Source organism: Photinus pyralis, unplaced genomic scaffold (assembly GCF_008802855.1).
Source record: "Photinus pyralis isolate 1611_PpyrPB1 unplaced genomic scaffold, Ppyr1.3 Ppyr1.4_LG2, whole genome shotgun sequence".
Taxonomy (NCBI): Eukaryota; Metazoa; Arthropoda; class Insecta; order Coleoptera; family Lampyridae; genus Photinus; species Photinus pyralis.
In genome coordinates, this window is record NW_022170403.1 from 9518659 (window position 1) to 9532160 (window position 13502).

Below are 13502 nucleotides of genomic sequence, written 5' to 3' on the forward strand. Positions count from 1 at the left end.
CCATAATTTTACACTTTTGCCGTTTATTAACGATCCTAGAGATCGTTTATAATTTTGCATTGCTATCTCTCGCCTGCCGGTTGATCTCTCCGTCTGTTCCTTTGTCTGTCTGCCCATCTATCTGTCCGTGTGAACCATAACTTTGTTTAGAAATGTTCGATCGCTTTTACATCTCCGTTAGTTATGAACTGAATTGCATGAAATTCAATATGGGCATAGCTTTAGCCATATAATACGCAATGCCAAAAGTTGAATCGAATCGATTCAAAATTCACAGTGCCCTTTTCGCATCTCGACCATTTATAAACCGAATTGCAAACTTTTTTACTTATAAAAGTATTTGAATGAAATTTGATACATAGGCACTTGGAATAAAGGAAAATCAAACGCCAATTTCAAAATTTGGTTTTGCGCATGCGCAGTGCCAACTTTTTTATTTATGGAAGAATTTAAACGAAATTTGATACATAGGCACTTGGGATAAAGGAAAATCAAACGCCAATTTCAAAATTTGGTTTTGCGCATGCGCAGTGCCAACTTTTTTATTTATGGAAGAATTTAAACGAAATTTGATACATAGGCACTTCAATAAAGGAAAATCAAACGCCAATTTCAAAATTTGGTTTTGCGCATGCGCAGTGCCAACTTTTTTATTTATGGAAGAATTTAAACGAAATTTGATACATAGGCACTTGGGATAAAGGAAAATCAAACGCCAATTTCAAAATTTGGTTTTGCGCATGCGCAGTGCCAACTTTTTTATTTATGGAAGAATTTAAACGAAATTTGATACATAGGCACTTGGGATAAAGGAAAATCAAACGCCAATTTCAAAATTTGGTTTTGCGCATGCGCAGTGCCAACTTTTTTATTTATGGAAGAATTTAAACGAAATTTGATACATAGGCACTTGGGATAAAGGAAAATCAAACGCCAATTTCAAAATTTGGTTTTGCGCATGCGCAGTGCCAACTTTTTTATTTATGGAAGAATTTAAACGAAATTTGATACATAGGCACTTGGGATAAAGGAAAATCAAACGCCAATTTCAAAATTTGGTTTTGCGCATGCGCAGTGCCAACTTTTTTATCTATGGAACTATTTAAGTGAAATGTGATACTTAGGCGCTTGGAACAAAGGAAAATCTAACATTAGTTTTAAAATTTAGGTTTGCGCATGCGCAGTTCCAACTTTCTTATTTACAAAAGCATTGAAATGAAATTCTTCTCATAAACTGAAATTGAAGTAGCACGTCAACAATGGATTGCCCATGTGCAACGCTATCTTTCATATTTGTGGCCGGATTTTTACGATTTTAACAGAAGTTGCATCTTACAAATGGGAAATGAATGCACGTGGAAATGCGCTTTATGTAAATCGTTTACGATTACTTTTTAACTTGTTGGTCTTTATTTTTAAGTGGGCGAGATTTCACGTAAGGGTGCTCTACCAACCCAATACACTATACATTTACAAATAGCAATGCTCTATCCCAAATTCGAACCTGCATATTGCCCTTGCTGTGTGTTTTTTTTAAATAAAAAAAGAAACCACCTCTCAATTCTGAATAATTCGTTTTTTTGCAGGTGCAATGGTTAGGGTCAATAGAGGATTACTTCCAATAAAGGCCCATTTTCTGTTCTTTATGGCAGGTGAGTATTTTGAGAAAGAGTCGTAACGTAAGCAAATTTTACTTAAAGATACGTACAATCACAAATTTTGTAAACTTCTCGTCAGGAAAGATTGCCGGTCACAGAAGACCTGATCCCGGTCTACAATCGTCTTTTCGTTCAACATTGTCACGATCCTATTCCAGAAGTCCCTTTGGCGCGCAATAGTCGGTGTAAATATAATGTACATGCCATGCCATCTACGTTAGAGTTTCCTTTATGATATATTTCATAATTACAGTACGGTCGCGGTAATCCAACGTTCCGTGCATTCCGATGCCCAAAAGAAAAACGAAGCATCGTATAAGTTTTCAGTAGGGAAATTTTTTTATACTTAGCTCGCATTCGGAAGCGCAACTTTTAATGCGGCTCATAATCAAAAGCACTGATCCTTGAACTATCGTAGGAGTTGATTGAAGAAGATTTGCGCTGGTTCTTTTCGAGTTAGACGAGGTACAGACGGACGGACAAAACCATCACATAAGGGAAATTTCTTTCAAAAAATTCCTCTAAAACACTTGAAAACACTACCTATTATTCTATTTTCATGTAGTCACCGTGCAGGCAATATTCTACATTACTCACCCCAAGGCACCGGGTAACGTGTTGAAATTGAAAGCCATTCTGATTCTTACAGGTCTAGTTCTAAAAATAGATCAGTGGTTTTTCGCCTGCCGCTGTGTACAGATCGAGCTTCACTGTTTCTGTGTATTCTGTGCTTTTTGAAATTTGAACCCTACTGTATTTCAATATTTTTCATTGTATTTATACTTAGTGCATTTGCCTTCGACCTGTAATTTTAATAATAATTTTCCTGAGAAATAATAGAAATAGAAATGAAGATGTTTTTCGATAATCCGAAATTCATTGAGTAGAGGGCCCCCTACAAATATTAGCCCAGGGCCCCCTGAGGCCTCGGTCCGCCTCTGGTTACAATGTGCCCATCGAATTTAAAGAAGCGGCATTCCACGTAGTAGAAATCACCTTAACCACCGCTGGCTGGCATTGAAGAAAATCACGATGGATCATTTTGGCCGTTGTGAACACTAGCCATGGAGAAAAGGGATGCTGGAAAAGGTTACCGTAGTTTTCAGACGGCGTGTTTTCGTACCTACTTGCGTCGGTTTCAGTAACCGCATCACATCTGCCGCACCACGTTCTCGAAAGGAAAGTTTCCCTCAACCATCAGTCTAACATGCCCCTCATTCGCTTGCGCCATACCACGTCGTTCTGACTGCCAACTTATTGTTACTCCCCTACGAAGTAGCTATATAATTGCTGCACAAATAGATCCGCGATACCACACTAAATTCATCAAGCGGGCTATATTCTGTGGATTCTATCGCATAGTGAACGATTTCTCGCAAGATGAACTTCCAGACGGTTAGAATAATATCCCAAACTATTACTTCCCGAAAATGGAAACTCGTGCCCGAGGACTACATCCGTAGTTTGTGGGAGGATATACACTTCCCTGAAACGGGGACGCTACAAAACTTCACCGACACTACTCTAGAAATCTGTATATCGATCGATCGGTGTCATGGGGCCGTATATGCAACCAAAGTAACTACCTACAACAAATGAGGATCTGCCTGTCATATTAATTCATTTGAATTTATCGCTTTGACTTTCGTATTCCAATTTTAGTACATGTGCGATGTATTCAACAAAATAAAAAGTTGATATTTACAATTGGTATAGTGCCGATAACAGTTAAACGGAGCTTAAGGTCCTACATTGGAAGCGGAATTTCTCCCGATCAGGCGGTCTGAGCGGGTCTGAAAAAAACAGACACATGACCACGAACTTATAAATTAAGATGGACTGCTGATCAAACAGTTGCATAGCGCGGTAGAAATGACCCTAGCATGGGCGCGGGCATGATGTGCACTTTTTAGTTATTTTCTAGGGGAATTTTCCTAGTGCTCAAGTTTTGAGACTATTGCAGCCTTAGAAAATGAAATGTGTCACAGTAATTTATTTAGAAAACGGGAGGTTAATGCTTGTTTATTAGTTGATTTGAATTTCGCGCCAAGTGAGTGCCACATCATGGCTGCCCCCATGTAGGTGTCATTTGTCAATTCAGCATTAGCAATCCATCTTAATTTATAAGTTCGTGCACATGACGCACCGTCGCCCCTCCTGCACTGAAGCCAGTGCACGTTTCCGAGAGGAGAGTCGGGTGTGAACTGGTCTGACAACGTTCAAAAAGGTTTTGGTTTTTCCTCCAGTTGCATGAAAGCTTTGGTGAAAATTAGCTGCAATGTAGGAGCGCCGAGTCTGGACGTCTGGCCTGGCCGTGATCGACTCCGCTTCCAATGTGATTTATTTTCTGTGAAGCTAAAGCAACTATAGTATATTAAGTATGGAGAACGGTAAGGGATTTTTACCGTTCGAAGACAATTGTTTGGAGGAGGAGCGGAGCGACGACTCCAATCATTGTCTGAGAACGGTAACCCTTAACGTTCGACGTGCTTATAACATTTTTTGCGCGATCGAAATTAAAATTATGCAACCAATATAAATATGCACTAAGAAATTAACGAGCAGAATAAATCGATAAATGATCGAAGTGGTATGGTACCTACACATCACTAGGTAACCAGTTTATTTGTCAAAACTGAAATTAATAATTTCTTGTGCATGTGTCTGATGTAGTTTAATAATATTTTTTTTCTATTTCGATGTGGAAACAATACCAAAACCGTACTTGATTGGCCCAGTTTGCGTGCGTTTCTAGACAGAAATGATGCTGAAAGAAATAGAAACGCATTATTTTTTTTATTTTGTTGGATTGGTACCCCTCGCTTTTTTACTGTCAACGGTATCCGTCAAATCAAAACTAAACATAACCTGTAAAGTGTAAATAACGTACGAGGAACTTGACCGATTGTATTAATTCCGATTAATTTTGAATATATACTCCAAAGAGTAGAACTTTTTTTATTTTTACTTAGCGTAGTAAAATATGCCAGCAGTATACATTCTTGCTTACTTTTTGAACTCCCTTCTCGGCCAGCCAGTTTTCAAAAATTTTGTACTCCTCGTACTTTACTTTCGATTTTACAGGCAGTAAATTTAACGTCGCTTCATTGGCAATCTCACTTGGATCTCTGGTGGGGTACAAGAGACGTGTTTGTCATCCGTATTCATCATAACTGCCGCAAAATGGAATTATGACCAAATAATTAAAAGTTTGAAGTTTGAAAATACAGGAATCAGGTTAGCCAACGTGAAAATAAATGACTTGTGTCTATTACCAACATACACTGAATGATAGTTTAAAATTACCTAACAACGCCTAAAGGCAATATTTATAATTTGTATAATTTATTATTTAAAATAAAAGTCGAAATAGAAAAAAATAGTATAAAGCACACGTGTCATTTGTCTACTTGTCGCACTCGGCTTTTGCCGCATTCGCCGCTACGCGGCTTATGCGGCAAACTACCTCGTGCGACAATCTTCGTCAAATGACACTTGTACTTTAATATACTATTGCGCGATCGGTCATTTCTGACTATTTACCATGGGTGTTTCCATGACAGTACGTAGAATTTACCAGTTGCTATGATTACGACGACGCCAAAATTACTTACCGATCTAAAAACAGAACAGCAAAAATACTTACCGACGCCTTTTTAAAAATCAACAGTCTTACATTACATTTAATCTTTAATTATTGTTAGGTACATTAAACGTACAATTTGTGCTGTTGTTTCCTATAGAAAGACGCTCATAAAGTCATAAAGTGCAAAGCTAGTAAACTACATCAGACACATGCACATTTTTATGAAATTATTAATTTCAATTTTGACAATTAAACTGGTTACCTAGTGATGTACAACCATACCACTTCGATCATTTCGATTTATTCTGCTCGTTAATTTCTTAGTGCATATTTATATTGGTTGCATAATTTTAATTTCGATCGCGCAAAAAATGTTATAAAGCACGTCGAACGTTAAGGGTTACCGTTCTCAGACAATAATTGGAGTCGTCGCTTCGCTCCTCCTCCAAACAATTGTCTTCGAACGGTAAAAATCCCTTACCGTTCTCCATAGGTACTTAATATACTATATTACTGTTAACATGCCAATAAAACATTTACAAAGTCAAAGGGAACAACACAACATTTATACATTCATGTTAAATTACACATAAATCACAGTCTTTAAATTCATTAATAGTATAAAATGCGCCTTCAGTAAGGAATTTTTTAAATTCAGTTTTCAGGGCATTGTACGGTAAATCCCTGGTCTGGCCAGGCAGCAGGTTAAAAAGCTCAAACGAAATATTTACAAAACTTCTGTGAGTTTTTTCTAATCTGTAATGCTTTAGATCAAGATTACTACAATTTCGTGTATTATAACTATGTATATCGGACCTTACACAAAGTTCATTGGCACGAATCTTAGCATATAGAATACAGTGTAGTATAAATATGCAAGGAAATGTCAACAATCTGAATTTAATAAACACATTTTTGCAATCTTCTCTATACTGCAGATTGCCTATAATTCTAAGTTGGAGAGCAAGTATTCGTGTTGCAGTTGTACCATTACCCCAAACAATGTTACAGTAATATAAGTGAGTCTGAATCTCTGATAAATAGACCATACGTAAAATATTAGGGGAAACGTTTTCAGATAAGCGTAAGGCGCTTATCTGAACGGAATAACGGAATTGCAAAGCTTAAGGAGCTTTGCAATTCCGTTACAAGATTATTTTATTTCAAAGGTTACCTGGTAACTATGTGGGCGGAAGCGGGAGGGACGGAATGTATACGTCATCGAGAATTCAGACATTGACGTTCAACGTTGTTTGTAGTCCCGCGGTTGCTTATTTTTCTTGAGTTATAGTTTATTTGTTTACAATTTGTTGAATTTTGAAGTGCGTAAGGACATTATATTAGCTGTAGATACCTGTTTGGTGCAATATAAAGACATTTAGTTTGTGAATTTTGTGCGTTTTCCTAGCCGTGATTGAAAGGTTAGTTCATCAATTATATGCACTTTTGTATGTTATAATTAAGTATTTTTTTAGAGTGGCGGTAACACTAAAATTCCTCATCCTGGTGCAAATAAAATCTCGGTTTTTACGTTTCCCAAGGACCCTACCGTTCTTAAAGAATGGGTAAGAAAATGTTTCACATCCGGCAGCAAACTAAAATGTGCTGCGCCCTCATTGGTCAAAACGGCCAACCGATGAAAGCGTTTAAAAGCAGAGCCACGAACTCTGCAAAGTGCAACGCAATTTCTGCTTCGACTGCACTTCAAGAAACAAAAAGCTCTCTACCTGCAGAACCAGGTCGCCTTGCCACCTCGACCTCGCGCCACACTCTATCAGTCAGAAGACCTGCAGAAGACCCCAACGACAGAGCTCGCCGTGTGCACCTCGGTTACCATTTTGTACATACTATAAATATACATATTCCATAAAACGCAACAGCATTTGATTTGGCGTCATCCGCTAAAGAATGTTTAGAGTTTTAATTCCCAAAGGCTAGCTATTGGTACATAGGGGTGGTTCCTGTTTTGTAGAACGCGGAATTTTATCCATTTCCACCTCTAAAATTAATTTGATTACATTTTCACGAGTCCTCGTGCAATGTAAAACAGCTTACGCACCACACTCATTTTTTCAATACTTTGATTGCTTTCAAAGGTGGAAGTCGATAAACTTCCAAGATTTCCAATATAAGATCCACCCTTATAATACATATACCCAAAATATACTGCAAAAACTAAATGTTTTACCCCTTTTATTAGCATTGTAACCTATGAGCAATTTTAAATGTGTATTCTGGATGACGTTTTCCCGCCTTCAAAATGCAAGCATTCTATTGGTTTAGAGTTACCAGACAACCTTTCTAATAAAACAACCTTGCTTCCGTGATGACTTTATGAGCGAGGTATTCGCCGGTGGCCGAATAGTATGTCGAAGATTTTACAAAACAAAATTGTAATTGGAATGTATTAAGAAAAACGAAAGCACATCTTCAAACTCATTGATCTCTATTGCTTCAGGTTTAAATGAAGAACGTGTTCTTTCTATAGGAAACATCAGCATAAATTGTACGTTTAATGTAACAATAATTAAAGATTAAATGTAATGTAGAACTGATTGTTTTTAAAAAGGCGTCGGTAAGTATTTTTTTGCACTGCTTCGTTCTAAATCGCGTTTTCCCAATCAAACACGAACGTGGGAACGTCAATTTTACAATTGACTATCTACTTTCGCGCACTAGTGCCTAAAAATTCAACGAAATTAGCTATTAACTGCGGATCATGAACTAATAAGTAGCATGATGGAAGAGTAAAAAAGAAAATATAAATACACTTTACATCATTCCCTGTAGTACACGGGCAAAAATAAGCTTAAACCAGAAGTTTTTAACAATAAATTGACATTTTAAATTTCTACTTTATCGGCATAGAGGACTTGATTTTTTCAATAGAATTATAATGTCGCAAAAATCTCGCGAAAAGGATTTGAATTTATATAAATTGGATTTAACTAATCCGTGCAAAAAATAGAATACATCTGTTACGTGCGTGAACAGTATTTGCTTGATTCGCGCGAGATGCGTCGCTCGTGCGCGTTGCGCACTCGCGCCGCCAAACTTCGCGCTCATCTTCAAAATAACTGTTCCCGCACTAATAATCTAAATAACTATTGCTGTTCTGTTTTTAGATCGGTGAGTAATTTGGGCGTCGTCGTAATCATAGCAACTGGTAAATTCCACTTACTGTCATGGAAACACACATGGTAAATCGTCAGAAATGACCGATCGCCCAAAAAATATTGAAATTAATAATTAATACGACAGCCTGATCTGTTTTCAGAAGTTATTTAGGTTGCATAAAATTAGGCGTCTTTCAGACTTTATGTATAAAAGTAGACATAGGAAATCTCTATTACTTCTACATGACTGTATAATCTCTGCTAGCAACCATAGCTTACAAAGTATATAGAGACAAAAAGTAACTGATGGAACATTCACGTACACAATCCAACCACTATTGCAAAATGAACCCCTCTGTTGCAATCGAAATCAGGGCCGGCTCAAGGCAAAACTTACATGTAACCAAGCACTATAATTTGCCCCTTTGTCCGCCACGCTAAAGCCTGAATAATGGGCAGGGGTACTTTTGGCAAGCATGTTTTAAAAATACAGGGTGTTAATTAATGTCATGCAGATATTTCAGGGGGTGATAGCACTCGTCAAAATAAGAAAAAATGCAAATATGTGCGTGGTGTAAAGGGAGTCATTTTTGTTATACAGGGTGGCAAAGTTTCTATTGTTCTTTTGTATTTTACGTTGTCTCTCTTATGTTCTGGGATAATTGTTTCAAATTTGATACATCAATTACTACAATAAAGTATGAAAATAGTTGGTCGCGGTATACAGGGTGTTGAATTTTCTTTGCCACCCTGTATAACGAAAACGACGCCTTTTAGACCATGCAGCTCGCATAGATTTGGTCTATGCATATAGTTACATTTTATTCTTATTTTGAGGAGTACTATCACCCCATGAAATATCTGCATGACATTAATAAATAATAATAGCCTGTATAAAGGTTCATATTTAATAGATTTCTCACTAGCAGACCCGAAAAACTTCGTACCGCCTATCAGTCAATCTCCCGCTAATTCCAATTCAGTTATTTGTAGCTTTAAAAATATGTTCGAAGGTAGGTCGAAGGACGTGATCAGCTGCAGGAAAACTGGATCGCATACATCTTCCGCCATCAGCCACCTTCTTATGGTTACCGTCTGTGACGCTGAGCTTCCATCAGGCGCATCGTCAGCTTCCATTTTTACCTCTTTTGTATGCGTCAAAGGGTGTAGCATCATTGACCACTAAGTGCCAGTAGTATAATACAGGGTGATCTTGCGGTGGAACGTTTATGATTGAATAAACCATAGTCAAAATTAGAATAATATGTGGCTGCCGTTCAACCGCACAGGTTCAACTAGACATTATGTTATTGTCCCCTAATTAGTGTTAATGACTCAGCACTTTCCCCACATTGTTTTATATTTGACATTACTTGATGAAAACTGTAGAGACAAATGTTTGTTACAGCAATGGGTCCGATCCTTCCGCAACTGTCCGTCTATGGTAGAGAATTAGGAATCTCACCAGTAGTCATGGGAACCGTAACGGGAATATTGCCTATTTTATTTTTATTATCAAAGCCAGCATTTGGACTACTTGTTGATGTATTGAGACATTACAGAAAAGCAATATTTCTTGGTCTAATATTGGCGACAAGCTTATTCTACGCATTGCTGTATTTTGTGCCGTCCCGCTTTATATCACAGTACCACTTCAAAAAGATACAATGTTCACAACCGGAAACATGTAAATTGGTACTCATTTAACAAAGTTTAAAATCTTAGGTTAAGTAGATCCCTTCTTCAAATGAAGCAAAAATACAAGTAAAACCATAATGAAATAAATACTCCCAGCTCTAGTTCACTAGCAATAAAACTGAACTGGAAACCTTATGTAATAATAATAATAACTTTTATTATGTTTTAGTAACAGAGAAAGTTACATACAATCGTCAAAATAAAATTACACAAAAATCTAAACCGAGATCTAAACTAATACATAAATTTAAATTTTTCCGCCGAATTTAAAATTAAAATATTCATTTTGCGAATAGAACGCCTTTGACAACAAAAAATGTTTAATGTTGCTGCTAAAAACCTTTTCATTAAGCAACCAAATAGTATCAGATAGATGATTATAAAATTTTATTGCACCTTTTTGCGATATACTTAATCTTAAAAGGGATAAACGATAATCCTATCGTTCCTCGTATATACAGTTACGTTTCAGGACAATTTGGAGGATCTTTCATGTAATAGTACAAGTCGAGTTACCTGTGATCTGAAGTGCAACAAAGACACTTTTAAAGGCATATCTGGGATAATACAATTGGGACTGCAAGACAATGTCTGCTTTTATAATGCGAGTTTGGATTGCTCTGTTTGCGATGCAATATGTGATGATGACATTGAAAATAACACGCATTGTTTATATACATCTTTTACATTCTGGGCTTTTATTATCCTAATTTCATTAGGGACTATTGGTTTTAACGTTCTAAACTCAATTAGTGACGCAATTTGTTTTGATGTAATTGGTAAGTTATTCGTATGCAATATCACTTAGGTACTCATTCGAGCTGCTTTAGAAGACGAATATGATTATGGAAAACAGAGAGTGTGGGGTACAATAGGTTTTGGGATCACCGCCTTAATTTCTGGGTACGTCGTGCAATATTTTTCTGGTAATCAACTGACATACACTCCGGCTCTGATAATCATGTTAATATGTACAGCGATAGACTTTTTTGCGTGTATTAAACTTGAGGTAGGTAAGTGAATCATGTACCAATTATCAATAATACAGTTGGATGTATATGTCTAGATTCCAATAATTCAAGCTCCGAAAAACATTTTTAAAAGTCTGAAGGACCTTTTAAATAATTGTCAAACAATCGTATTTATATTTTATGCCACAATGGCTGGAATTGTAGATAGCTTTGTTGTATACTTTTTATTTTGGTACATAGAAGACTTCGCATTGCTGACAAAGACACCAAATACAAAATTGTTGGAAGGCTTAATAGTTGCAGCGCAAACCCTGGGCGCCGAAATTATATTTTTTTATATATCAGGTAAAATATGGAATTTCTAAATAAAGTTTCTATTTTCACCTACTGTCTACGTTTCACCATAACGATCTTACTTACATAAATGGTACCTACCATAAATGTCAACCAGTATGCATTTTAGGGACAATTATAAGAAAAATTGGATATGCCGCAACCTTCAGTTGTTGTTTCCTTAGTTATGGCATCAGATATGGTTTAATATCCATAGTACCATCACCCTGGTGGATTATACCTATTGAAGCTCTAATGCAAGGACCCTCATATGCTCTGATCTATACAACCATTGTAGCATATGCAAATGCAATCTCGCCTCCTGGAATGTCGGCAACCATGCAGGGTATAGCGGCTGGAATGGATGATGGATTTGGTAGGGAAAATACGAATTTAACACATTTTAATTATATTAGTTTAGGATATGCAGTTGGCAGTGTACTGGGTGGTATTCTTTATAAATATATTGGCGGTACCAGCACACTCAGAGTATTCAGTGGATTAAGCATAGTTTGTGGAATAAGTTATTTAATTATTCACAAGACGATCCTTCGGAATACTGAAGATCCTACCGCTGTTAAAGTGCAGACTTATCATGCACCAGGGAATAATGAAGATCTTGTTGCATGAATAGGTGCCTTATTTGAAAGGAAAACAATTTGTACATGTGTCACAACCTTCAAAATATATTATTTTTTATAACGTTATACTACAACAATTTGTTAAATAAAACTAGTCACTCAAAATTATTGTTGCATTGTCGTCATTCACGCCACTCTCTACACGAATTCTCAAAGCGTTAAGTTACCTATTTATGGTGACCCTTCTCTGTCTATAGGTTTATTACTTCCGGTTTTACACCTATTTTTTATTTTTGAACACGGAAATAAAACAACGATAACAATAAACGCACGATATACCATGCGAAAAGAACATAGTACAATGTGTGAAAGAGAGAGAACCGAATAATACCTGTTCTTTGGAACTAATAAACAACGATACCGGTATATTGGTTCCTGTTATCATAACTCCTTGAATAACGGCTCCGTTTCTAATTTTTAATTTTTCATGAAAGCAGAAACTTTGTTACTGGTGTATTTATCTTAGTTTCTGTTATTAGCATTCAAAAATAAAAAAATAAATGTTCCATAAAAAAATAAGTAAGATTTGAAGATAATATCCCTCTCAGCACTAGGTACTGGTAACTAATATTAGGTGGTTAAGATGGGGGAAGTCCTAGTTCAGTCGGCATAAAAGGTGGTAAGCCAAGATTAAAGACTGTTATTTTATATATTAAACTAGATCGGAATGGAGCTCCCTGCGCTCGCTCTGACCAATCACGGCGTTTCGTGTCCAACGCCGTTTTGGTATCCCCACACACATTTGTGTGTCGTATTCTAAAATGCAGAAAAAGCTGGAAATATTTGATTCGGCTCAAAAAGGACCAATATATTTGTGAGCTCTTCTTTAGTCAATCCTCATCGTATAGGTTGGTAAAAAAGTCTCCGCTAGAATGTGCATATTTCGCTCAAATAGCGCTTAACATTCCTCCTATCAGTTAGGTTAGGTCGAGACCTGTCCAAAGACACCCATGAACCCCTACCTACGACGCACCGTTCTGGAGATATCGCGTTTTAAGTGTTTTCGGTGGTGACAAATTTCAAGTCGCTATATCTCCGTTGTTTACCGTCCGATCTTGTCCAAATTTGGTATTCAGAGATTTCGGGGCAACCGTTCCCACCCTTTCTTAGCTTCTATCTCCGTTTCGAAATTCCGACCCTCCCAACGGTTAGGTTAGGTCGAGACCTTTCTAAACCGTTCTCGAGATATCGCGGTTTAAGTGTTTGGTCAAAAATGAGAAATACCGTTTTTGTGTATATCCTCTAGAAATTTAGCAAAACGCGAGATTCCGAAGTATCGAGGTCGTAAGTAGAAAGACAACAGAGATGCGGCGATATCTCGAAAAGGGCCAGATTGAAAAATTGATATTTGGCGCGGATGGTACGCCGTAAGTTGGGGGACGTTCTGGGCCGCATTTGAGCGATCGTAAGTTTTTCCTAGGTCGTCTCGTTTTCGCGCCGCGAGGGATAAAGCGCAGCGACGTCGACGATGCCAAACTTTGCACCCCCCTCCCCCCCAA

General features: G+C 37.2%; 1 protein-coding gene across 5 annotated transcripts in view; it reads left to right on the plus strand.

Moving 5' to 3' along the window:
- The window catches only part of LOC116163227, a 49344-nt gene extending 37233 nt beyond the window's left edge, over positions 1-12111 (plus strand). For all 5 annotated transcript variants that reach the window (XM_031477086.1, XM_031477090.1, XM_031477087.1 and 2 more), the window contains 7 exons: positions 1587-1652; positions 9769-10055; positions 10531-10837; positions 10889-11067; positions 11125-11374; positions 11493-11738; positions 11784-12111. In XM_031477086.1, coding sequence (XP_031332946.1) covers positions 1587-1652; positions 9769-10055; positions 10531-10837; positions 10889-11067; positions 11125-11374; positions 11493-11738; positions 11784-11992 — 1544 coding nt within the window. In that variant the 3' untranslated portion in view covers positions 11993-12111. The remainder of the gene's footprint in view (positions 1-1586; positions 1653-9768; positions 10056-10530; positions 10838-10888; positions 11068-11124; positions 11375-11492; positions 11739-11783) is intronic.
- The last annotated feature ends 1391 nt before the right edge of the window (positions 12112-13502 follow it).